General features: G+C 37.1%; 1 protein-coding gene across 1 annotated transcript in view; it reads left to right on the forward strand.

Moving 5' to 3' along the window:
• Nucleotides 1–25,548, forward strand: part of LOC126335707 (Down syndrome cell adhesion molecule-like protein 1 homolog) — a 371,152-nt gene that overhangs the window by 334,959 nt on the left and 10,645 nt on the right. The window contains exons 18-22 of the mRNA XM_049999164.1: nucleotides 388–405; nucleotides 3,548–3,646; nucleotides 10,615–10,800; nucleotides 14,557–14,850; nucleotides 24,120–24,296. Coding sequence (XP_049855121.1) covers nucleotides 388–405; nucleotides 3,548–3,646; nucleotides 10,615–10,800; nucleotides 14,557–14,850; nucleotides 24,120–24,296 — 774 coding nt within the window. The remainder of the gene's footprint in view (nucleotides 1–387; nucleotides 406–3,547; nucleotides 3,647–10,614; nucleotides 10,801–14,556; nucleotides 14,851–24,119; nucleotides 24,297–25,548) is intronic.

Below are 25,548 nucleotides of genomic sequence, written 5' to 3' on the forward strand. Positions count from 1 at the left end.
TTATGATGTAAATTTAGTGTTTCATATTATCAGCTTCATTGGAATTTGAATATAATTTTTTGCATTCCACAGATTCTTTTTCTCAGTTTTTCTGTGTGTATCATTTTGTCCTAAATTATTATTTCTCTCTTCTCCACCTCTGTATCTTCCAACAGATTTTCACCATTTTTCCCCCTCTCTCATACATATACGAATATTTCTGTTAGCTTTTCAGCCACTCATGTCCTTGTAATTATTATGATTATGGCTGTAATATCCCTTGTGAATAAAACACATACCAGTAGATCATATTTTCAATGTAGTGAAATATTTCAGGATACAATAAGTTATTTTATCCACTCTTGGGAACCTAAATTTAATATACTGTGTTCTTACATGCTTTCAAAGACAGAAGGAATAATGGGTGTAAGTATGCAATTTATCAGCTTAATTCATTTTCTCTTAGGTACAATTTCATTATTCTTCTTTTCATCATTTGGTGGAATCTTTTAGCAAGTAGAGAATTGCTCAGTGATGCCATCATTTTCTTTCTCAAGAGGCTTCACATTTTATCCTTGGATTTTATAAATAAGTCACACAATTTTTGAAATACATTTTGAAACTAAACCTGAGTTGGGAAACATTTTTGTTAAAAATTCAATGTCTTTGTAAAACTGCACCAAAATCTCTTATGTTTTTGTAGATATGGAACAAAACATTGCTTATTGATATGAAGAATAAATAGTTTGCATCATTTTTCACAGATAAATATCCAAAATTGATTTATTGAGTATTAACTATACCATACAACTTTCAAAGTTCCACTGCATATAATCTGCCAACTTGAAATAAGAAAAGCTGTCATGTTTAAACTTAATCAGTAACTCAATTTATACTTGTTAATCAATGTGAGTTTGTATCAGAATGTCACTGTGTTCATTTCAGATGACTAAAAGTGCACATACTCAAATAGTGTGTTGGAACACACTTGTGAAATAAATGATTGAGTCATACCATCATGGCATAGATGTTTCTACATTTTCACTTACCTCAGACATTTTGGGATATTTGATCCACTGGATAATACTAAAAAGAATTTCACAGGCACTGTGCTAAAGGTCTGCATCTGGCATTTAGCTCACTTATATTGATCAGTAAAAGTAGTTCCATGAAACTCTGGCAGATTTTGCTGGGCTCCTTTGTACACAGTGATCAACTGCATTCAGTTAATTTATGCAAGCTCATGCTCAGATCGTCTGATCGTCTAATTACTTGAACACTGCTCAATTGACCTCTGCTGGGAAATGCGAAAGCAAAGTTAGATTCCAAAGATGAGTGTGAAAGGCAGCACTTGTAGCATGGTCTGAGAAAGATTATCAATGTTGATTAAAGAGACTAGAAATCATGATTGTTACATGCACTGTGGTAGCTGCTCTTCTCTTGTGTGTCTCAGTTCCATTATGATGTATCTGGAGATGTCTGCAGAAGATACCAAAATCTAAATTCTGAAGCATTACCAACTTCAGTTAATGATATTGTAACTAGAAAGTGTGCAGAAATTTATGCCAGAATCTACATCCATTTACTTTTGTATTGTGAAGAGGATTTCACATTTTCTTGGAAGCTTGTAGACTTTGCTTCACAGTCTCAACATTCTGCCTAATCCTTTAGCAGTTTCACTGAAATTTGGAAGACAAGCCGATAAAACGTAGGTATATTTGATGTTAAGGTTATGCCATTTCATGCACAGCAGTTACGTGGACAGTTCAGTAATGAAAAGATGCTACCTAACAATTACTGAGAACTTTTCTGACTGTGATTGAACACTGAGAAGAAAAAAATCTGGGAAATTTTCTAAGAATCACAGTCTTGAAACATTGTTTAACTTGCAAATTTTTGAAACAGATTTGCTGCCACCAGAGTTTTAATTTTTTAGATAGTAACATTCACATCAGTGTCAACAGATTTTCACATCCAGATATCATTTAATAATTTGATGTTTCACTCTGAAATCAACAATCATTACAAAGATTAATAGTTACTGCATTCTTTCTACATTTTATGTAATCCAAATTTTTGTTGTTGTTTAGCGAAAGCTTCTTTCCTCTTGTAGACGATAATGTTGCAGTTAGATCTATCATGCAGACATATGTGGGTGTAGTATAATCTAAATTGATCTGAACATAGTTCCATCAGCTGGTGGGAATATAAAAGGCCACACCAGGTCACAGACACACAACAGTTTTTATGCTCACAACAGATGGGTGGCAGATGGATCAGACCTGTTTGCCTCAGCTTGTCCAAATTTGCCATGCTTGACTACTAAATGCTTGTTTCAAGCATCTGCACTCAAGAACACCATGCCCAAGTGTGGTGCATTTGAGTATGAGTGCAGAAAATCACCATTGTGTAGATCTCTAATTTATACCATTAGTGTATGCCTTATGTAAGAGGGTTGGGAAGATTTTTATTTCCTCCTAGCAGCTGAATGGAGATTCACCACAGCTTTCATCTGTTCATCAAAGATGGTAATTCATGCACAAAATTAACCTTGAAAACATATGACACTGTACCAGTGCCTCTTAATATTTTTTATCCATCAGTGTACAATATTGTGAAACTGTAATGCTTAACTAACAATATTATTAAATGTGTAGCTATAAACATAATCTACTTATTATACTTAAAGAAATGAAATAAAATGTCCTTGGTATTCTTAACATGTGAACAGAATTTCTACTTGAGTTAGTGCCTTCACTTTTCATATACACTGATTTACAAGGTGATGTTTTCTCAGCTTCCAAATCATATCATTATTTGTTGATAACATTCAAGTTTTATAAGACTGAGTGAGGAAGTTTGTGAACTACATTTGAAACAAAAATGCTTAGACACTGTTTGTCTCTCATGTCATAGCACATTGTGCCTGTGTGGGCAAAAGTAAAAGATTTATTCTATGTGATTTGTTTTGAAACTTTATGGGCAGTTACAAATTTAACATACACATTCAGTTGAACACGGCACAAGCACTGTTAAGTACTGAATATAAAAAGTACTGATAAGAATGTCTGAAATATGGTCATGAAATGCTTGGTACAGATAGGTAGTTCATTGATATCATAGTCACAAAAAAACAAACAATAAAATTCTGAGGAGTATCTGCAATTAAATCTGATCACTTTTATGTGTCTTCTGCTTTTACTTGGTATAAACCTTGACTAATGCAGTGTCTGATTGACAGACTCTTCACATAGATGTGGAAACAAACAAAATACAAAAAGTTAAATTGTGTATAAAATGTGAAGTCTATCTTTGTCTTTTTACACAGAGTGCTTGGGAACTGAATTAGTTCATGTACTGTGAGAGACAGCAATTTTTATATAATGAGAACTTGACTCTGAAATATAAAGTGAACATGACTTAAAAGTTGTAGTAATTTTCATTTCAGTTGATTCTGTTGTTATTCTGTACCCTGCATACCATGACTTTATTTTATTGTCATGAGAATGCCGAAACAAGACAATATTAATTTTGACCCTATATTTAAAAATAATAAACATTCTTACAGCTCCATTGCCTCCAACTGACTTCAGAGTTTCTTCTGCCACTGAAACAAGTTTATCTTTGAAGTGGTCAGCACCAGATGACAGTATTTATGCAGCTGAAGGTACACCATATTTCTTTTAAACTGTATTGCTTATAGATGTATAGTAAATCAAGGCAAAACATAATTTGTACTGCATTTTAATATTTACTTGTTTGGTAATATCAATCTAGATTATTAAATCGACTAAAATGGTGCACAATCCCAGTTGCAGGTTGCCTACCTAATGGCTTCCAGGGCAACAAGAAGTTGATTTTCACTGTTTTGTATAATTATCTACCAAATTACACATTTAAAATCCTGTCATAATCTACTCAATAAGAGGTATAATTTTATGTTAACAGTCTAATACAACAATTAAATTATTAACCCTACAACTGTGGGCAGTTTTCCCATTTTTCTGTATAAAACCACAGACCAATGCTATTCAGTAATTTGGATAGTAATTAAGATTTCATGAAAAGAATATAACAAGAAAACTAAAAACTGAATTTACAACTGACATTTAACCTATGTAATTTAGGAATCATGAAAATCATGTTCAACATTATAAACACAGGACAAGCTTACTGACAATTTTTCAGAGTGTGGTATCTCTTGAAGCAAGGTTCCACACACAGGCTCTCAAATTATTTGTAAAGTTGCTGGCACAAGAAGATAGTATGTGTAAGTGAGTGTACATCTCCCAGTGTTCACTTCCACTTAGGATGGCAATGTCATCAGCAAATCTTATCACTGATACCCTTTCACCCAGAATTTTAATCCCACTTTGGACCTTTCTTTTATTTCCACCATTGCTTCTTTTATTTCCATCATTGCTTCTTTGATGTACAGGTTGAACGTGCTTATGCGTTATTTTACTTATTGTAGCTGGCAATCTGTCACAGCTGAATTCCTAAATTCTCAGTCACTGTAAAAATTCCAACTTCGGAAAAGCTAAAATTAAAAATCAATCTTGTATTGTGTTTGAGCAGAATATTTATTAAAATCTCAAAGTAAATAAAGGCATCTTGACAAATCTGAAATAAGTTGTAACATACTTACAATAATGAAATAAATCATGGTCAACAAGTTACATGCTTTCTATCCAAATACATTCAAAGTACTGACCCCCTTTTGCCAACATGGCTGTAACTATTTATACTTTCTTAACAATCCCAAACAATCCTTGGCACTGTTTAGAATTAATTAACAATTAAAATTGAAATAGAAAAAATGAAAATACATATAGGATAGTACGTTTACTCCAGAACAGCTAGTACACTACGGTATTAGTACTTGTCTGTTATTTTATTCGAGAATAATTTCTCAAATAAGAAATTACAATAATACATTTACATTTTTTTAAAAATTACTAGAGACTCCCTTCGTAGAAAATGTTCTCTTCATTTACAGAGCTTCTACACATTAGTGTTATTAAGATTCCATAATTATTTTCTTTGTAACTTTTCAACAAGTACATATTTCCATACACCTCTCTGTCAGAAATTACTGTGTATGGTTAAAATTTACATATGTAAATTGGTTTCAATTAAACTGTTATGTTTCAAACACTAGATAAGAAAGACTCCACCATTGCCGTATGCCCTTTATAATCCAAACATTCTGTCTTGGTTTTCCATTCTTATTGTACCCCTTGGTTCTTATATTACTGTATATTACAGGATCTGGTTTTCCCTATAGTGTATAACTATTTATGAGAATTGTAAACATTTTGCATCAGTGTATATTGTTTTATGCTTTATCTAGGTTGACATATTCCGTGAAAGTGTCTTGATTATAATAAGTCTTGCTTCCACTGTCAAGTTCTACACAAGAACTGTCACCATGGTGCCTTTACTGTTCCTTAAGCCAAATAGTTCATCAACTAACAGATTGAGTTTCTCTTCCATTCTTCTGTATATTATTCTTATTAGCAACTTGGATGCAGGAATTGTTCAGCTGATAATGCAGTACTTCTCAAATTTGTCTGTCATTACCTGTGAGGCTGTGGGATGATATTTTTCCAAACGTCTGATGGAATGTCTGAGTCTCCATAACTCAATAACTGCTTGGCAACCATTTCCTCGACAACTTCAAAAATTTTGAATGAATGTTATTTAGACCTTATGGATTGACAATCACAAGTCTGCCAGAGCTCTGTGAAAGTTTGACTCTGATACTGGATTCCTTGTGACACCAAAATCGATTTTGATGAGAAGAACCTTGTTGCTGCAGTCCTGTTTTTGCAATATGAATATTTATTCATAAAGCATTTCAGTAGCATTATCATTTTGTGCCAGATGTAGGGAGTCATACTGGCTTACTAGTGCAAGTTACTGCCATCACATACTATGAATTGCTAAACACTGCAATGTTTCATAGAATGTGAAATAATAGCTTTTCTTTCAAGTCATTATGACTACAGGGTGTTTCAAAATGAATATACGGGTTTTAAGGCTTTGTAGCACATATTACATTCATCTTACAATTATAAATAATACACCAAATGAAAGAGTAACACAGACAGTTTTTCTTACAATTATTCAGTGTGAACACCTGTCACACATCGAGTCAATAGGTGAGTTGTTCCGAAACCTTGATCAGAGTGTCAGGAGCAACGTTTACAATAACACTGTTTCTAAAGTCAGATAGATCGGCTGGCATTGGAGGCACATACACATAATCATGTCAGATCATGTGTGAACATGGAGGTCATGCATAAAATGCTGTGTCAACTGGCCCCTTGCTCCCAATCCACCGGTCGGATAATACAACATTGTTTAACCAGTCTCGTACTGAGTTATGCCAGTGAGGCAATGCACCATCTTGCTCCCAAATAAAGATATGTTGTTCAGCTTCTTCCCATTGAGGCATGCGCCATATCTGTAGCACATCAAGATAAGAAACATCAGTTACAGTTGATTCACCAAAAAAGAAAGGCCCATAAACTTTCCACGGGGCTATTTCTTGGGGCTAAGCATGAAAGATTTGTACTCGTTCAACACGTTCTTGAGTCACTCTTTGTCATTCCATTCTCTTCCTGTTGTGCACAAGTATACAAACAAAACTGTTTAAATTGCTCTTTGATTTAGTGTATTATTTACAGTTGTAAGTTGAATGTAATAAATGCTACAAATCCTTAAAACCGGTATCTTCATTTTGAAACACCTTGCATTATTCGACAAAATGAAAAATTTGTTATTTTGCAAACTGTTCCTCATTAAAAAAAACTGCCAGATGTATTAATAACTAAAAATAACAAAAGAATTTTCAAATTCATTTAACTTCATTAAAATACTACTGAAATCACTAAGGGAAAACAAGTAAAGAAAGCCATAGGTGGAATGAAATAGAAAAATTTAATGATGAATGACTGAGGCTTGAAGGAGGAAAAAAATCACAAAGCACAAACAAAGCAGTGGAATACATCAGTATAATGAGACATATGGACACATTTCACATGGTACCCCTTGTTATGACATGAACTAAAAGTTGTTTCTGTGTCATGATATTATATTACATAGTTCCTTACCTATGTGCTTTCAGACAGGATCTCTATTATGAGAGGCAGTCAAATGAAAATTAAACACACACCACAATGGAATGATGAAATTGTTCCATTGAAAAGTAATCACCACATGCATTAAGACATTTATCCCACTGGGAAATGAGGTGATCAATTACTGTTTCATAGAATTCAATCAGGCACTGATGGATCCACTACTCCCATTCTTGCACTTACTTGTCTGACTGAAGCTGGCAACAACACATACCTTTTTTTTTCAGGTCACCAAATGTGCGAAAATCACATGGTGAAAGATCTGGTATTTATAGAGGATTACAACGTTTCCCATCCAAATTGCTGAAGTGTTTCCTTTGTGTGATTGGCAGTGCGGGGCAGGCATTATTGTGCAACAGGATGATTCCACCTGACAGCATTCCCACAGCCAAAGGCAAATGGCAGGGATAGCAGTGGAAATATCCCACATCTCCCCCGTGAAAGAAATCCAAAGCTGTTCACACAAGTTTCAGTAAGGTCAAGATGATCTCTTCCTTTGACTGCAGGGGTCCTCTGCTCATTAAGTTCCCCAAATGGCACCACAATCAATGTGCAGCACTGTGAAGACACTTTGCAGAAACTGAAGCATGACATAAGATCAAAAAGCCCAGGAATGTTGTCAGACTGAATCATCCTGTTACACGATAATGCCTACCCTCACAATGTCAATCAGACAACAGCTACACTTCAGCAAATTGGTTGGAAGCATTACAACATCCTCCTTACAGCTGTGATCTTTCACCTTGTGATTTACATATCTTAAGTGACCTGAAGAAAGAGCAAAGAGTGGGTGAGATTGTGGATCCCTCAGCAGAGGACCCCATTCTACAGCAGAGAAGTCGGTCATTTTGTCTCCAAGTTGGATAAATGTCTTAACGCATATAGTGATAACTTTTGAATAGAACCATTCCTTGGTCCCATTATGGTGAGTATTCAGTTTCCATTTGACTGCCTCTCACACAGCAGTAAATTATTATAACACTGTTATATGAAGCACAAATTGGAATAACAGCATCATAAAATGAATGCACCATGTTTATCAAGAGGAACAATGTCCAAAAGGATTATGGTACTGACAACTCTTGGCACTATATCACCGATGATTAATAATAGTGAACAGAAACAGATACTGAGTGATTAACATTTGCAAATAGTGAAGGGGGGCATTCTCACCAAATATTGATCAGACTCTTCATCAGATATTGCTGAGGACTGTCAGAAGAAACAAGGATGACTTCTTGTTGAATCTCCAAATAAGCAGATACTTCAATTCATATCACACTGGAACACATCAGCATGTCAAATGATTTGTTTAAAGCACTCAAACCACTTATTCTCATGATCGTAAGCGAGAAGTCAAAACTGTGTGCCAGACAGGGGCTTGAACCAGGATCCCTGTCTTTTGCATGCCTCATAGGCTAAATCAGAGCTTCAACTTGTCACTGGCTCCTCCAGTTTCCTTCTCTGAAGCTTGGAGTAATTTCATATTAAAGTGGTACAGATAGCATATTCACAGCACATTGCCTTCAAAAGACAAGAATTTGAGTTCCGACCTCAGTCTGGCTCCAAGTTTTAATGTGTCAAAGAGAGCAAAACATTTGTCATCTGTCAATTGGGCAACATTCTCCAAGCTCTAGATTGATACCACAAATGTCAGAAGTGGTACTGAGAGTTTTTGACGTGCAGCAACTACTAACTATAATCAGAGTAGAGTGATATTGTCTGATGATGAATCTGTCATTACGTTGCCACCACTGTGTTGGGTCAGTAAAACATTTACACTCTAACCATAAAGTGCATGTTCATAACACCTGTCATGCAGAGGCAAGGCAGCAGAACAGCTGATTTGTAGAGTCAATGATGCAACAAAGTTTTTGCTTTGATTTTGTAAATATTAGGTATCTGATATAAGCTTGACAAACCCAGTGATGGAATGAGATAAGACTGAATTTTTGAAGGAAAACCATTGTTTTGCAGACGAAAATACACACAAACACATAATAATTAATTTCACAAAGAGTTTTCATTTTCTGCTATTTCTGCACCTTGATGTTCCTGTTATTGCTGCATATACTGTATAACTCTGGATGCATTTAAATAATGGAAAACTGCCAGGCTAACATAGGCCTCTGCCTATAATCTTCATTACAGGACACAGTGGATGCATGAAGAGGTGCAGTTTGTCAGTGACTTGTATTGTTGCTATGTACACTGCCTATGGCCTGGCCAGACCACTGTAGATGCCCTCTGCTGTCTTGGCCACTCAAGTTCTGGGGTTGCAAAGTCCCACATCATCTGAACTGTAGGAGTTCAGCTTGCTGCAGCTCATATGGTGTATATGTTGTGCATGATGCCAATGCTGTCTAGGGGACCACAGCAGTTGCCTTCGCCAGCTCACAACCAAATTTTTAACTTCCAACCTAACTTAGACCTTGGGCTGCAAAATGTCAACAAGCAGCAAGAACAGAATGACGATAAATTAGTACATCAGTGATATGAAGCTGTAACTAGTTGACAGCTGTTCATTGGCTACAACATACTATTCCCCCAGTGGCACCCACAACTTGACATGGTAATATGTTACTAACATCTGTATACATCGTAAAACAAATGCAGTGGGATGACATCGTTTTGTAAAGTATAGCCAGTTAGCTCTACATATGAGAGACATAAAAAGAGCATAAGTAGCTGACTGTCTGTTTATGGTCATTAAACTGAGAAGAATGCTGTATATTGTAGTTTTATTTCATCAACTGAATTATTGTACCAAAAGAAAAATTCACTCAAAACAGTAATATCATAACAGAATTGTTTGTTGATACTTACCTTCAGGTGCTGAGATTTTAGTACTGCTGATAAGTGTATGTAAAATTACACTACACTATCCTAGATCCTATAGGCTAAGAAAGGTTAAAAATTAAGTGTGTGTCACTCACACCCCAAGATGAGAGGGGCTCACCTGTTGTGAGGACAAGATGAAACAAAGATGGGAAGGGTGGGCAAGAGTGGTGGGGGGTTCAGAGAGAATATGAGATCAAACACAGCACATTGGTAAGCATTGTGCCAACTTCAGTCTAGAGATGATGAAGATGAAATTAGAAGTAAAAATGGATTAAGAGGAAGAGAAATGATTAGTGCAATCAACAAACAGAGGAAAAAGAGAGAGCACGAGGGGAGGAGAGTGAATGTGAAAAGTAAAACAAGTAATGTATGTATCATTTCCAGTGGACTTCCATATTTCATAATATAATTCCAAATATGGATTTTGTAACTGATTAAAAGTAACTCAAAATAGTCAAAATTATAATTTTAATATCTGAAAGACACATTATCACTACAATTGCTCTTCTATCCATCTGAAATCCATTGTATATGTTCAGTGACTGTAGAATATTTAGAATCTATAAATTTCTAGCTTAAAATTATTTTCATTTTTCATTTGCAAAAAATATTAATATCATCAGAAATATTAACACCATTTTATTTACAGGCTATACCTTATACTTTAAACGAGAGTTTGGTGAATGGGAAAAGGTCATTGTACAGGCTGAAGATAAAAACTTTACTCTTGGAAACCTTCAGTGTGGTTCTAAATATCAGCTTTATCTTCAAGCCTTCAACCACATGGGCAACAGTAGTCCTACAAAAAATATAACTGCTTACACACAAGGGAAAGGTAACACTAGCATATTTTATAATCAAAAATTTTTCCAAAATTATAACTGTTTCATGAGATCAATCTAGAGCCTATTTAGAAATAAAAACTGGAAACTGTGTAAGTATAAGCAAATAATACATAGTATGAAATTTAAAACACAATCTAGACTATGATAAAGCACAGTACTAAAGATAATAATAAAAGATACAAATGTGTTAACATGAATAGTCAGTCTGCAATTTCTTCATTTTTGCACTCCATGAATTCCTTGACTGCAGAAGTCCCTCAATTCTAGGCCCACTTCCACTGTGTGTGATATTTCTGAAATCTTTTAGTGGTACAGTCTATATTTGTGAAGCTATTATAGTGATAAGTTTGATTTTAAAATAGTGACTTCTAGCTGAGTACTTGGGATTCTCTGATTATATAATTTTATGTCACCCAATTGTCATCCAAACCCCACCACGTGAAATGTTATGAGGACTGTTAACCATCAGTCAATGACCTAAAAGTCTTTGGATATAATATTATTAGTCATACATCTTTTCAGGATTTCCAAGTGTTTATGTACAATATACAGCCCTCAGGTCTCCTTAGGATCATGTATTGAAAATCCCATAATTTTCTTCAAGGCAACTACTGAACACTGTCAGGTGGTGTCTGCTGGTTACTGTTGGTAACTACCAACTGTCAATTTCTACTTTTTGTGAGGCTATTGTGAAAGCCTCATTTGATGGTCACACGTGTGCGATTGAGTTGTTTGCAGACAGATTATAGAAGTGTGTTCTGAGCACCCTACCAGAAGTCAAGCTATGGTGTTTCACTTTTTGCTGCTGCTGAGTGGCACTTTGGCTGGAAGCCAACCCAAAATTAATAGCTAGCTGGATCCTCGCCTATTTTGCTGTGTCACTGTTATCAGAAGTTCTCTTTTTTCTCTGTGCCCAACGTTGGCAACACAAGACTTCCAGGCTATACTTACTTGGAATGCTGAGTCTTTATTTGTTGGGTTATCTGCCCACGCAAATATGTCTTGCCTCCATTACCACAAACTCCCAGAAAGACAAAACTGAGGCTATAATCCTTGTCTTCTCATCAGAGTTCTCTACTGAGGCCATACTGTCCTATTGGACACCTGTAAACATCTTTAGGCCGATATTATCTTTGACAGGATGTAACAAACTCCTCAGTTTTGCTTGGATACAAAAGACACTTCTAGTGTTTTGTCAGTTCAGGACTCTTCCGATACTTATCTCCTACTGCATCCCTTCCTCCTAGCCATCAGCTGTCCTTCCTCAACCCTCCTTCCCACTTTTCACGTCCTTCTTCCATTCCCCCACTCCACCTGACACAAACCCTCGCCCTAGTCAAACTGCAGAACTGCAGCCCCAGTTCACTGTATTCAACCACCACAATGTAGGTATATCTCGTCTTTTCTCTGTCCCATCATGTTGTATAAGTTATCTCTAATTGCACTGACACTTATGTCATCAGTATGAAGAATAACTGTATATGATCCCCCGTGTATACTATAAACTGTACAAGTTTTAGCAGTGAAACTTGTTGTAGTACATGAAAACTTATGAGGCTGTTACACACTAATTACTTCCAGACAGTGCTCTTCTCTCCCCCTGTCTGTAAACTGCTTCCTCTCCCCCTTCCATGCCCCACTCAGATTGCTGCTTTTGTTTGATGCAAAAATTTCATTCATGACTGTGAGGTGTATGTCTGTGAGGGGTGCCTGTTGTGTGAATGTGTGTATGTGTTTTCTTTTATGAAGAAGGCTTTGGCCAAATGCCAATGTGTAACTGCCTTTTTGTTATCCCTGACTGCAACTCAAAGTGTCACCTTTGCAGTGAGTAGTAATCTAACCTTTTCACAGTATTATTGATATCTCAATCTGGACTTTTTGAATAAAATAAAATAAATTATATTGGACTTTGTGCAATGAAAGTAAATTTAGGTGGAGCAAAGTTGAAATGGAACAAAGTCAGATTCAGCTTTTCATTTACTTAGGTACATGTCACAAATATATGGCATACAAACAGTGTAATAATTAGCATCAGTGGTGCAATCATTGCAAGGGTTGTTCCTTCAGCTTGCTGTGTCAGAAGATGACTGGCAGCAGTATGACTTGACACACTTCCTCCGGCTGATGAGATGAGGTAGTCATCCTAATTCATCTTAAAATGGGGCACACCTTTCTTACTCTCAACTTTCTCTTTTGGTATGAGGGCTCATCAGTATGCAGAACGTGTATTTTAACCACAGATACCTCATAAGTTGAGTATTGGCATAGTAATCAGTTGCCATAACCTCAATCTTTAACAACTAACCTGAGCTGGCAGAACACTGCAAAAGTAAGCCAAGCTTTGCAGATAGAGTGTGAATACTGTGCCTTGTGCCTGGGCATTAGATGCCTCAGAACGAACATCTATTCATGTTTTGTTTGTAATAAAGATGTTGACAAAACACATAAACTTCCTCACAGTTGTGGCAACATTTGTGACACAGTCCTTGCTAAATAATAATCTGCTTGATAGGACAGTTGTCAAGTTATATTGTTAAAGTACATCTTGCTAAAAAGCTTTGCTAACTTCGTTGTTATCGAAGGGCAAAACTTTTCCAATTAGATTTCCTGAAACATTCTGATTTTATAAATGGTGTCAGCAAGTTTATCTCCCTGGCTACCATTGTATGCATCTCTTTCCTCAATTTTCTTCCCAAAATTGAGTGTTCATCAAATTTCTCCCATTTTTCAAATGATCTGAAAACAAGGGTTTTGTAATTAAGTATAAATGCAACACAGCCAGTAGACTGACACAATTTTATACCATGGAAGTCTTAACAACTTGAACACAGTATTTAAGTAACATTCAGCAGGAACCAATTATGTACACAAAGAGCAGTAGCAATACACATAGAGGCCTGAGGCTGCCTTAAGTAAACTGCCTCCCCCTCCCCCACCCCCCCTCTCTCTATCTATCTCTATCACTCTCTCTCTCTCTCTCTCTCTCTCTCTCTCTCTCTCTCTCTCTCTCTCACACACACACACACACACACAAGTCTGAGGCACCTTCTGCAGATGACACAGTAGTGCCACACAAGCTGCCTTCTGGAGGTACACACATGCATCACTGTGAAGGGACTGGAAACAGTTCCTTACACAATCATCTACATACATAAGTGAGATCATACATCTTACAGTCATAAATTCACGAAAATAAAACTGAAAAATAGAACTCTCACTGAAACAAATAATGATAAAATCAGTTAGCTTCACCACAAATGTCATTTAGTTCACTGTGAAGATATAAATAGTGTGGATAACAATGAAGAATGTAATAAACTTGGCTTACCCTCAGGATTGTTTCCAAGTTGATTTCCTCATTCAGTAACAACAAATACGTAGAGGATAATATCCATGACACATTACATCAGTGTGCCAATTATGCCTTTACTATCTATGGCTAGTGCAGTTTGAGTTGTCCAGTCCTAGGTCCCTAATTTGGCATCTTAAGTAGAGGAATCTTCATGAGTATGGGAAGACAGGAAGATGGATTGTGGCAGGCTGAAACTTAGTGTGAGACATGATCAAATAGGTGTTGGTAGAACACTAAAGATGAATGGCAGATTTATAAGTTTATGACGTGCTTTTGAACACAGTTTTAAAATCACACTAATTTCAATACATGTTTCTCCATTAATTAAAAAATTATCCTAGTGTATTAAAGACATGCTTCAAAATAATAATTACACCGTCTATATTTTTTTAAGCTCCTATTGCTCCATCGAAAGAAGATCTACTGGCCGCCAACTCTACCTTCATACAACTGAATGTTGGCACATGGAATACTGGTGGCTGCCCAATAACCACATTAGTTGTAGAATATAGACTGAAAACTGGAACAAAATGGATACTTGTGTCAAACAATCTAAAGTACACAGAAGAGAAGTTTTCTATTCTTGATCTTAATCCAGTGACAAATTATGAGCTTCGGATGACTGCTCACAACAGTGCAGGTTCCACTGTAGTCACATATGACTTCACAACTTTATCCAGCACAGGAGGTAATTATATTTGTCTCATTAAATCAAGTCAATTTTGAATAAATTATTTTTTCTTTCACTTCCTTCCTCATTTCTTTGCTTTATTTTACCGGTCATGTGAATGGTATATTCTTTGCTCTGGTTTTTAATCTGCAGTCCTGCTGGGCAGGATATACATTTCTCTTTGTCTGTATTGTTATTTAAACTTTACACAACTATATTTTCTGTTTCAACCTTTATTCTTTTAATATTTGTGTTAGCAACAGTTCTGATCATTTTTTAGTATTTGAGTGTGGATCAATGTTTGAGAGTAAGGCTTTTAATTAGATACCACTACAGTGACTTGGGTGCCCCTGAACTACCCCATTTAACCAACCAAGGAAAGGAGACCTACAGCTTAACAAGGGTTCCAAAAGCTTAACATGGATTCCAAACCATGTATTATTCCTCATGACTTGAGAAGTGAAGGTTAGCCAGAAAATGTGTTTTCTGTCTGTGTGTGTGTGTGTGTGTGTGTGTGTGTGTGTGAGAGAGAGAGAGAGAGAGAGAGAGAGAGAGAGAGTGAGAGTGTGTTTGTGTGCGTGTCTTTGTGTGGGTGGGTGGGTGTGATGTTGGTCTTCACATGTTGGTCTTTATCTCTCTCTCTCCCTCTCTTTTTTAGTACCTTATGTACAAAATTCCTTTCTTACCCATCTTCATGCTCATATTACCAACTTCTCTTTAGTTTTACCATGCTTTAAGTATCCAGTTGCAATGTTCATATTAATCTTTGTGCTTTGTCATGTGTAGATATTAAAGACACTCATGTATAAAAAGAAACATTGGTGTTTGCTCCATCGACAATGCGTTGATTAGAGACGGAACACTAGCTTAGATAAAGCAACTAATCTGGCATGTGCATGGAGTGATTTAGGGAAATCGGGGAAAACACAACTCTGGATGGCCAGATGGGGAATTGAATTGTCATCCTCCCAAATGTGAATACAGAATGCTAATCACTCATGTATGATTACAGCATCTATGCCCAGAAATAAGTTGATATACTCATTCTCGCATTGTTAGCAAAGGCATCTGATCATGGCAGTAGCTTTTTTTATCTGAATTTGAGTGTATATGGATCTATTAGCAGCATGGCTCATGAAAAGCACATTGCCCATGTGGTTAGCTCTATCTCCAACCCCCAACCTCCCCATCCTCTAACTGTCCATGACCAAATAATACCTGCACTTATGTCTTGTGGTTTGCCCAGGGCAAGACCTTATGACAATGTTCATATAACAAGTGAAGCTATTCTATTTGGAAAACTGTGTTTCCACCATGCTAACAATTTCTGATTCACTTATACCTTCATGTAATTCACTCATTATTATAATAGATTTCATAGTATTTGCCTTCATTTTATGAGGTTTCATTTTGCACAGTCTTCTTCAAAATTATTTTTCATAAGAAAAGTTTTTGTTCCAATTTCCTTCTCACCACTATAAGTTCTACATTTACCATTGAGACATGACTTATCTATAATATAAAATCATGACCGGTTGTTAATTGTGTGATTTTTCTCCTATCCACTCCCGGAGTACCTCTGTCATACTAATTTAGCGCAATGTTCTGTTAGCTGTTGTCATGCTTCATCAAATCAAGTAGAACAAATAGCTAAGCCACTATTCTTGAGTTATTACTCTTCCCCTTCACAATTTGACGTCATAACATGAACCATCAGTTAACTATAAAACAAAATTTACCTGCTATCTAATACACCAGTGGTACTGATAACAGCAGTGATGCATCATGGCATTTAAGCACTGAGGCCTTAGTAGATGCTGTAGGGAGTTGACAACACATCTGCACGCACAAGTCACCCATCTCCCATAAATTCTGTGGTGGGAGAGTTCAGATCTGACAAGCTGGGGGCCAGCACATCAATTTGAACTTGCCACTGTGTTCCTCGACCCACTCCATCACACCCCTGACCTTGTGACATGGTGCCTTGTCTTATTGAAAAAGCCTCTGCTGTTGGGAAACAGGGTCTTCATGAAGGGGTGTACATGGTCTGGAATAAGTGTACAGTACTCCTTGACCACTGTGGTGCCTTGCATGAGTTTCACTGTACCCGTGGATGCCCATGAGAATCTTCCCCAGAGCATAATGGAGCTGTCACCAGCTTGTCTCCATCCCACAGACCAGGTATCAGTGAGCTGTTCCCTTGGAAGATGACAAATTCACACTCTTCCATCAGCATCAAGAAGAGGTTATTGGGATTTATCAGACCATTCAACACTCTGTCACTGCACGAATGTCCAGTGCTGATGGTCACCTGCCATTTCGGTTGTAGTTGCTGATGTCATCGTGTTAACATTGGCACATTCACACATTTTCAGCTGTGGAGGCCCATTGTTAGGAGTGTTTGGTACACTGTGTGTTGAGACACACTTGTACTCTGCCCATCATTAAAGTCTGATGTTAGTTTCATCACAGTTTGCTGCCTGTCCTGTTTTACCAGTCTGGCCAGCCAATGACAGCCAAATCTGGACATCTGTAATGACGGGTGGCCACCCAACCGCATGACATTTGGACATGGTTTCACCTTGATTTTACCATGGTTTCACCACATTTTGAAGACACTCACTGTGGCACTCCTCGAACATCTGTCAAGCTGTACCATTTCTGGAATGCTTGTGTCGAGCCTCTGGGTCTCTGTCAAACTCAGATAGATCGCATGCCTTCCCCATTCCACATATGAACAGCAAACTCACTGATACTATGTGCAACATTCATGTGTCTGACTAGCAATTATTCCTCACCAGATGACGCTGCTATCATCTGGACAGGTTTATGTCAGTATTAGGTTGGTGTCATAATGTTCTGGCTGTTTAGTGTCTACCCAATATCACAATAACTTCTCTTCCTTCACTGCTTGTTAGATCACCACCATAATAAGCTTAGTCCCTCATTATGCTAGTCATTTCTCATAACATTGACGACATTTTGAATCTCGTGCCATGGTTATCATCTATTACCCCTTATCATACTACGCCTGTAATACATGTGATCCTTTTTCAAACTCTGAGCTTACCAATTTTAACAAAAGGCTATTTATTTTGTTCTGTGGTTTCTTTTTCTCCAGAATCCGCAAATCTTAGATATCAAGATATCACCAATATTTGGTGTGACTGCACAAGAACTGAGTCACTCCTTTAATCCCTAAACTCTAATCTGGATATCAAGACATAGTTTTGTAGTTTCCATAAACTGGCCTAGGAAAATATGAGCTTCGATCCTTCAACAAGGATGTGGTCATGTTGTTTCCTTCCATCCATTCTTGTTGGACATAAGCAATACTCAGTTCCCAAAAAAATTTTGCAAATCCTAACAAAGAAAACCTTGTTTGATGGTACTTAACAAATTTTCTATGCTAATGCATTCTTCTGTGCTTGTTTGTATGCAATACTTCAAATTCAAGAATAAAAACTTGAAATTATCAGTGTTGAACTGTAATTTATGTTGATAAATTTATTTTTGTACAATTGAGGAAGACTAGAAATCAAGATACTTGTAACTTATATAAGTTGTTTTTGATAATGGAGTATTGCATTATTCACAAGACTTGACCATTTCACTTGCTTTTATCATGTCATAAACAAATCCAGCATCATCATTTCATAACTGTTTGGATCAGGAAACCACATTACCTTTTGAGCATCCTCACCCCACCCCTTTCTCTCTCTCTCTGTCTCTCTCTCTATACCAACTACTTCTACTACCATGGCAGTGCTGACTGTTATGACTGTTATGACCAGTTGTCTGGGCAGATGAGTGTTGAAGGTTCATGAAAGGAAGGTATTGTGGCAATTGAGAGAGATAGATGGGGCAAACTGAGTAGCTGCAAAACATTACTCAGATTAAAATGGTCCTTCAGCAAGTTTTCCAACAGGATCACACCAAACTCTGGTATAAGAAGTGTGACTGTAAAACAATGGGACTACAGTTGTAAAACATTCTATTTCAAAAACATACATATTTAGTTATTGTAAACCTCAATGTACTCCACTCCTCTATTCCCACAATGCTCCATGTGAACAGTGCTGAAAGTCTTCCTCTATGAGCTTCTTGATAATGCATGCCACTTTTTTCTTGCACTGCTTCATAAGATTGAAATCTTGTTCCTTCTAATGCAGGTTTGACCTTGGGAAGTAGATAAGTCACATGGTGCTAGGTAAGGTGAATAAGATGGGTGGTAAAACAGTGGTATACTGTACTTTGCTAGAAACCTCTTAACAGACTATGTGGTATGAGCTCATGTGTTGTCTTGATGTAGAACCTATCACTTGTTCTTTCACATTTCACGCCACTTTATTTTTAATTTTATTTTTCCCCTCAAAGAGCTGAGCAAGAATCTCAGGGTAGTAATGTTTATTAATAGTTTGAGCTTCAGAAACCTAGTAATGATACACAATTCCATCAATATCAGAGGAACAATCTTCATTGCTTTGAATCATTGTTCATTTGAACTTCTTTCACTCTCTTTGAAGTTGGGCTCTTCCAGCACATGGATTGGCACTTAATTTCTAGATAATAAGTCAAAAACCAAGATTTGTCACATGTTGTCACTGTTTCCAAGAAATTAGAATCATTTTCAACAATATTCAAATTGTCAGTACAAATATTTTCATGAGCTTCAATTTTGTTTGATTGTGAGAATTTTTGGCACCATTTTCACACACATGTTTCTCTTGTTAAATTATTTACAAACAATTTGCCGAGTATATTGTTTGTCAACTCCTACTGTTTCAGAATTCAATCAAATACTCAACCAATGGTCAGATCAAATCAGATTATGCACTTTATTGATATTTCCATTTGCTTTTGATGACGGAGGATGACCCAGGTGTGACTCAACAGTGTCTTGGTGGCCTTCTTGTAAACGCTTGAAACACCCAAAAACCCACGTACATGATACATAAACTTAACCATACACTCCTTTCAGAAAAAGATAGGTTTCAGTAGCAGTTTTTCAAAGTTTTGTGTGAAACTTCATGACAGTTTGTTGCTGTGTTATTACACTTATCATTTTTGTGGCAAAACAGAATAACAGCTTTTACACAAATGAAAGCCAAGACCACCCTGATTTGCCTAGAGACACCAGAGAAGCTGCATTTGAATAAGAAGGTTCATGCCTCACAGCTGTTGGTTCTTCATCCTTGGTGCACACTTACTTACTTTGTGATAGCATCAGTTCCATTATGTTATAGCCACACCTCAAACAAGCCAGTGTAGGACTGGTCTGAATCTCTTCTCTCTCTCTCTCTCTCTCTCTTTCTCTCTCTCTCTCTCTCTCTCTCTCTCTCTCTCTCTCTCTCTGTGTGTGTGTGTGTGTGTGTGTGTGTGTGTTATGATGTGTGCAGTGGAATACATGGCATGAGTTTTTATCATATTGGCTAGGGTGGTGTTCTGGTAGACTCTCAGTGTAATATATAGAACTCTAATACAGCTTGGACTGTGAAATAACAACTTAAGGTAGCTTGCACTGTTCTTATTAACTTCTTGTATACAGGGTGAGTCACCTAACATTACTGCTGGATATATTTCGTAAACCACATCAAATACTGACGAATCGATTCCACAGACCGAACGTGAGGAGAGGGGCTAGTGTAACTGGTTAATACAAACCATAAAAAAATACACGGAAGTATGTTTTTTAACACAAACCTACATTTTTTTCAAATGGAACCCTGTTAGTTTTGTTAGCACATCTGAACATATAAACAAATACGTAATCAGTGCCATTTGTTGCATTGTAAAATGCTAATTACATCCAGAGATCTAAAGTTGACGCTTGAGTACCACACCTCCGCTGTTCGATCATGTGTATCGGAGAGCACCGAATTACGTAGGGGTCTAAAGGGAACGGTGATGGACCTTAGGTACAGAAGAGATTGGAACAGCACATTACGTCCACATGCTAACACCTTTTTATTGGTCTTTTTCACTGACGCACATGTACATTACCATGAGGGGTGAGGTACACATACACACGTGGTTTCCGTTTTCAATTACGGAGTGGAATAGAGTGTGTCCCAACATGTCAGGTCAATAGATGTTCAATGTGGTGGCCATCATTTGGTGCACACAATTACAATCTCTGGCGTAATGAACGTCGTACACGCCACAGTACATCTGGTGTAATATCACCGCAGGCTGCCACAATATGTTGTTTCATATCCTCTGGGGTTGTAGGCACATCACTGTACACATTCTCCTTTAACGTACCCCACAGAAAGAAGTCCAGAGGTGTAAGATCAGGAGAACGGGCTGGCCAATTTATGCGTCCTCCATGTCCTATGAAACGCCCGTCTCCTCTCAAGGGTCAGCCTAGTGTTAATTGCGGAATGTGCAGGTGCACCATCATGCTGATACCACATACGTCGACACATTTCCAGTGGGACATTTTCGAGCAACGTTGGCAGATCATTCTGTAGAAACGCAATGTATGTTGCAGCTGTTTGGGCCCCTGCAATGAAGTGAGGACCAATGAGGTGGTCACCAGTGATTCCGCACCATACATTTACAGCCCACGGTCGCTGTCGCTCTACCTGTCTAAGCCAGCAAGGATTGTCCACCGACCAGTAATGCATGTTCTGTAGATTCACTGCCCCGTGGTTTGTGAAACCCGCTTCATTGGTAAACAGGTAGAACTGCAACGCATTCTCTGTTAATGCCCATTGACAGAATTGCACTTGATGATTAAAGCCATCACCATGTAATTGCTGATGTAGCGACACATGAAACGGGTGAAAGCAGTGACAATACAGTATGCGCATGACACTACTTAGCCTCAGTCCACCGGTTCTCGCAATGTCCCGTGTACTCATGTGTGGGTTCATGGCAACAGCAGCTAACACACCAACTGCACCTGCTTCTCCTGTGACGGGCCTGTTACAGACCCGTTTGCGTGCTACGACCATACCGGTTGCATACAGTTGGCAGTAGATGTTTTGCAATGTGTGGCACGTTGTATGCTCTCTGTCCAGGTACCGTTCTGCATACACCCTGCAGGCTTCAGCTGCATTTCGTCGACACTCGCCATAGATGAGTATCATCTCCACGTTTTCAGAGTTCGAATACTCCATGGTCACAGTTCCTACAACACTACACTATCACAGACGTCTGGTAACACCGTGTACTACAGGTGGTCTGCGTGCAGAGACGAATGCAGAATGACAATAGCAGCAAGCGCTACATGCGGACACTGCAACAGCTAGACCAAACCACAACAGTGCACTACAGCCACACTCGTAAACACAGTCGTCATTGTAAACATGTCCCTGCAGATACTGGTTGCCGACCGTGGCCCGTGTTTGTTACAACACGTAACTGAATGTCGGAGGTTTCAAGCGTCAACTTTAGGTTACATATTTGTTTATATGTTCAGATGTGCTAACAAAACTAACATGGTTCCATTTAAGAAAATGTAGGTTTGTGTTAAAAAACATACTTCCGTGCATTTTTGTATGGTTTGTTTTAAACAATTACACTAACCCCTCTCCTCACGTTCGGTCTGTGGAATCGATTCGTCAGTATTTGATGTGGTTTACGAAATATATCCAGCGGTAACGTTAAGTGACTCATCCTGTATATATTTCTTGTGATGAATAAATAATTTCAGTAGTGTATGTAGACAACCTTTTTTACCAAGAGTAGAAATAAAGCTACTTTGAAAAAAAATAGCCACTGGTCTTTTACTACTACTCAGTTGCTGATTTTTTTTCTAGTACTTCAGAGCATTTCTGTACCGTACACAGACCACTATCAGCTGTCTACATTCTGGCAAAGCCAATTTGTTCAATATATACATTAGAGTTATGTGAAACTTACATTCCTGAGTCTAAATATTCAGGTACTTTGCAGGGGTGGCTCACGAGGTATTCTTTCAGATTTCTCTCTCTCTCTCTCTCTCTCTCTCTCTCTCTCTCTTAAATATTTGGGGATTTTCAATTTCATGCCTGATGTCCCTCAGCAATTTGTTAGAAAATTTTGCATCAGAATATAAAACTCCATTCAGAACCCTACATATGGCTACATAGTCTGTTCATAAACTGTTGTTACTTTTAGAATTGTGTTTGTGAATTGCACATTCATCCTAAATTCCCTCTTGTTATTAACACACATTCACAGCATTTGATATGTATTTGGTTGTACCTTGGGTTCCTGAGCTGGAGACGGGTGAATGCTGCTGAACCTCTATAACTATAAGCTGTGCACATTCTTCTGTGACCATTACTGTGGAACATTCTGTGTCACAGGCAATAATGTTGGGAGAGAATAGGGATTGGGAGGAAACAAGAACAGAGTGGAAAATGCCAAGAAAAGTAAGGGTAAGAAATAAGGAAATGGTGTGTATGTGAACTAGTGGAGTTTTAGGCTAGTGGGTTGCAGTAATGGAGGATATGCTGATGAGGTGGGTCCAAATAGCATGGACACAGAAGCAGCTGTTAAGGTGTTATGTTATGGTTTGTAGCAGGCAAGTTTGCATTTGTATAGAAATACAGAATTCAACATTGACCATTCATGTAGGTACACAGTTGGTTAGTTAAAGGGACTAGGAAATGACTTACATTTTGTGGACATGGATAGTAAAATTACAGGTAAGATATCCCTTACCTCAGGACACAACAACAACTAGTTGAAGCCCTGGCAATGAATGTGGTTTTATTTTCAAGCTCTGATATTAAGTGGTACAAAAAGCATTAATTAGTATCTGGTCTGTACTGTAGAGGTCACAGGATTGTTTGGTCATAGGAAAACATCCAGTGGGAAGTCTGGTTGTGCACTAAGTGGTTATAATATGGTCTGTATGACAAGGACTTGATAAGATTAACACTATATTTGGATGAATGTTCCCACTTATCACAGATGCAGGGGATGTAAGAGAGATTTATTTTGCATGTGGAATGTGTGAAGTGGATGTTTTTATAGAGGTGTCAGAGCTGGATGGCCACTCCCTGAAAAATTGCTCATTTCCACTTATTGAATCTAAGTTGATGGTGGAAGGTATTATTTTGGACATCAGAGTCTATATATGAAACCAGTCATAAATTGTATATGAAGTAAAAACTTAATATGAGGGACAAGATTTTATGCTTCAGCTGAAATCGTGTTGAATTATACAGCTGATGAAGTAAGAGTAATAAATAATAAAAGAAATATTATTCATATTGCACAGTAAACAGAAAATACAACATTAATAACAAGTTCACAGTGTGAATCCCAAAATGTTACACATTCTGTTTCAGCTGTTGTGCAGCCTGAACTCATTATGTGGGGAAATTATAGAAGAAAGTACTTCTACAAAGATCCTGGTGTAATAATACCTGTTGCTGTTATAACACTTATTGGAGTAACTTTTGGAATTGGGATGTTTCTGTATGTGAAAAGAAAGAAAAGGAGCCACACTGACAGCAAGAGTGAAGGTAGTATATTTAATTTCAACTATAGATTATTTTATCATCAGGTGTAATTTTTTTTTCATCTGACTGCATGGACTTTTAACCTGAGTTCCAGACAAGATCACTTTCATCCACCTTCTTCATTTTCCCATCTATTCTTACTGTTCATTATTTTTGCATTGCTTAGTTCTGAAATGGAAGCCACAAGAATGGCCCAGTTGTTTACCATTATCACAAAAATAAATGCTTAGATAATAGAACACAGGAAAGTATAAATAAATGGTAAAGATGCAGACAAGAAATAATAGTGTACTAAAAGATTTAATGAAGTGTTATCTAAATAACTAAATATTATATACAGTGGTTGCAAAAATTTTGCAAGTATAGTTTTGAGCTTTTATTCTCTATTACTGAGAAAACAAAGTGCTGCCAATTTAATGTTCAAACTGAATTCTAATCAAAAGATTTCTCAATGATTGAAATTTTAAGTAGAACTAAATGAAACTGCTGCATTTAAAGCAGTTTCTTTTTCATGGCAAGACCAACTAGACTAGTAAAATATGTAAACAAGAAATATCATCTTTAAAGAACTAGAAATAAGTAACTAAGAACCAAAGGGTAAGAAATACAAATAGTGCACACTCCAGTCAATGTCTTGCATCAAATGCTTCCTAGAAGCTGGTAGATGATCACAAAAAATAAAGGCATGAATAATCAAAAAACAGATAATTTTGTAATTACCATTTGGAAACACAACCCATCACTTTTAAAGATACTCTGTGCTCTAATAGCAGTACATATATTTCATCAAATGAGTCTTTCTCATATTTCTAGACCCTCCTCTCTATACATAGGCTATTTATTTAATTGACAGTGTGAGTTATTCAAAGTCTTTAAAAAAATTTTCTGCTTCAGAAAGTGTATCAGTACTTAAAATGTCTTCGAAATGGTAATATCTTGTCAGACAATATAATTTTTTTAATAACTAAAAGCACATTTGATACTAATGATAGGGGATTTGTTCTATGCCAACAGCATCTTCCTCAAAAGTGAAGGTACCTTTTTAAACCCAAACCACTAGCTGTTTTACATGTAAAATTTTTGAGCCATAATATTATTTCATAATGAATTAAACTGTGCATTTAAAATTTTAGTCTTAAAGGATAATTTAGAGAAATTATAATTTTATTTACTCTTAAAGTAGAATTCAGAGTCATTATAATTTTATTAAACCATTAGACCTAACAGCTTCCTCTTACGGTGAAATCTAAACTTC

Source organism: Schistocerca gregaria, chromosome 2, assembly GCF_023897955.1.
Source record: "Schistocerca gregaria isolate iqSchGreg1 chromosome 2, iqSchGreg1.2, whole genome shotgun sequence".
Lineage (NCBI taxonomy): Eukaryota > Metazoa > Arthropoda > Insecta > Orthoptera > Acrididae > Schistocerca > Schistocerca gregaria.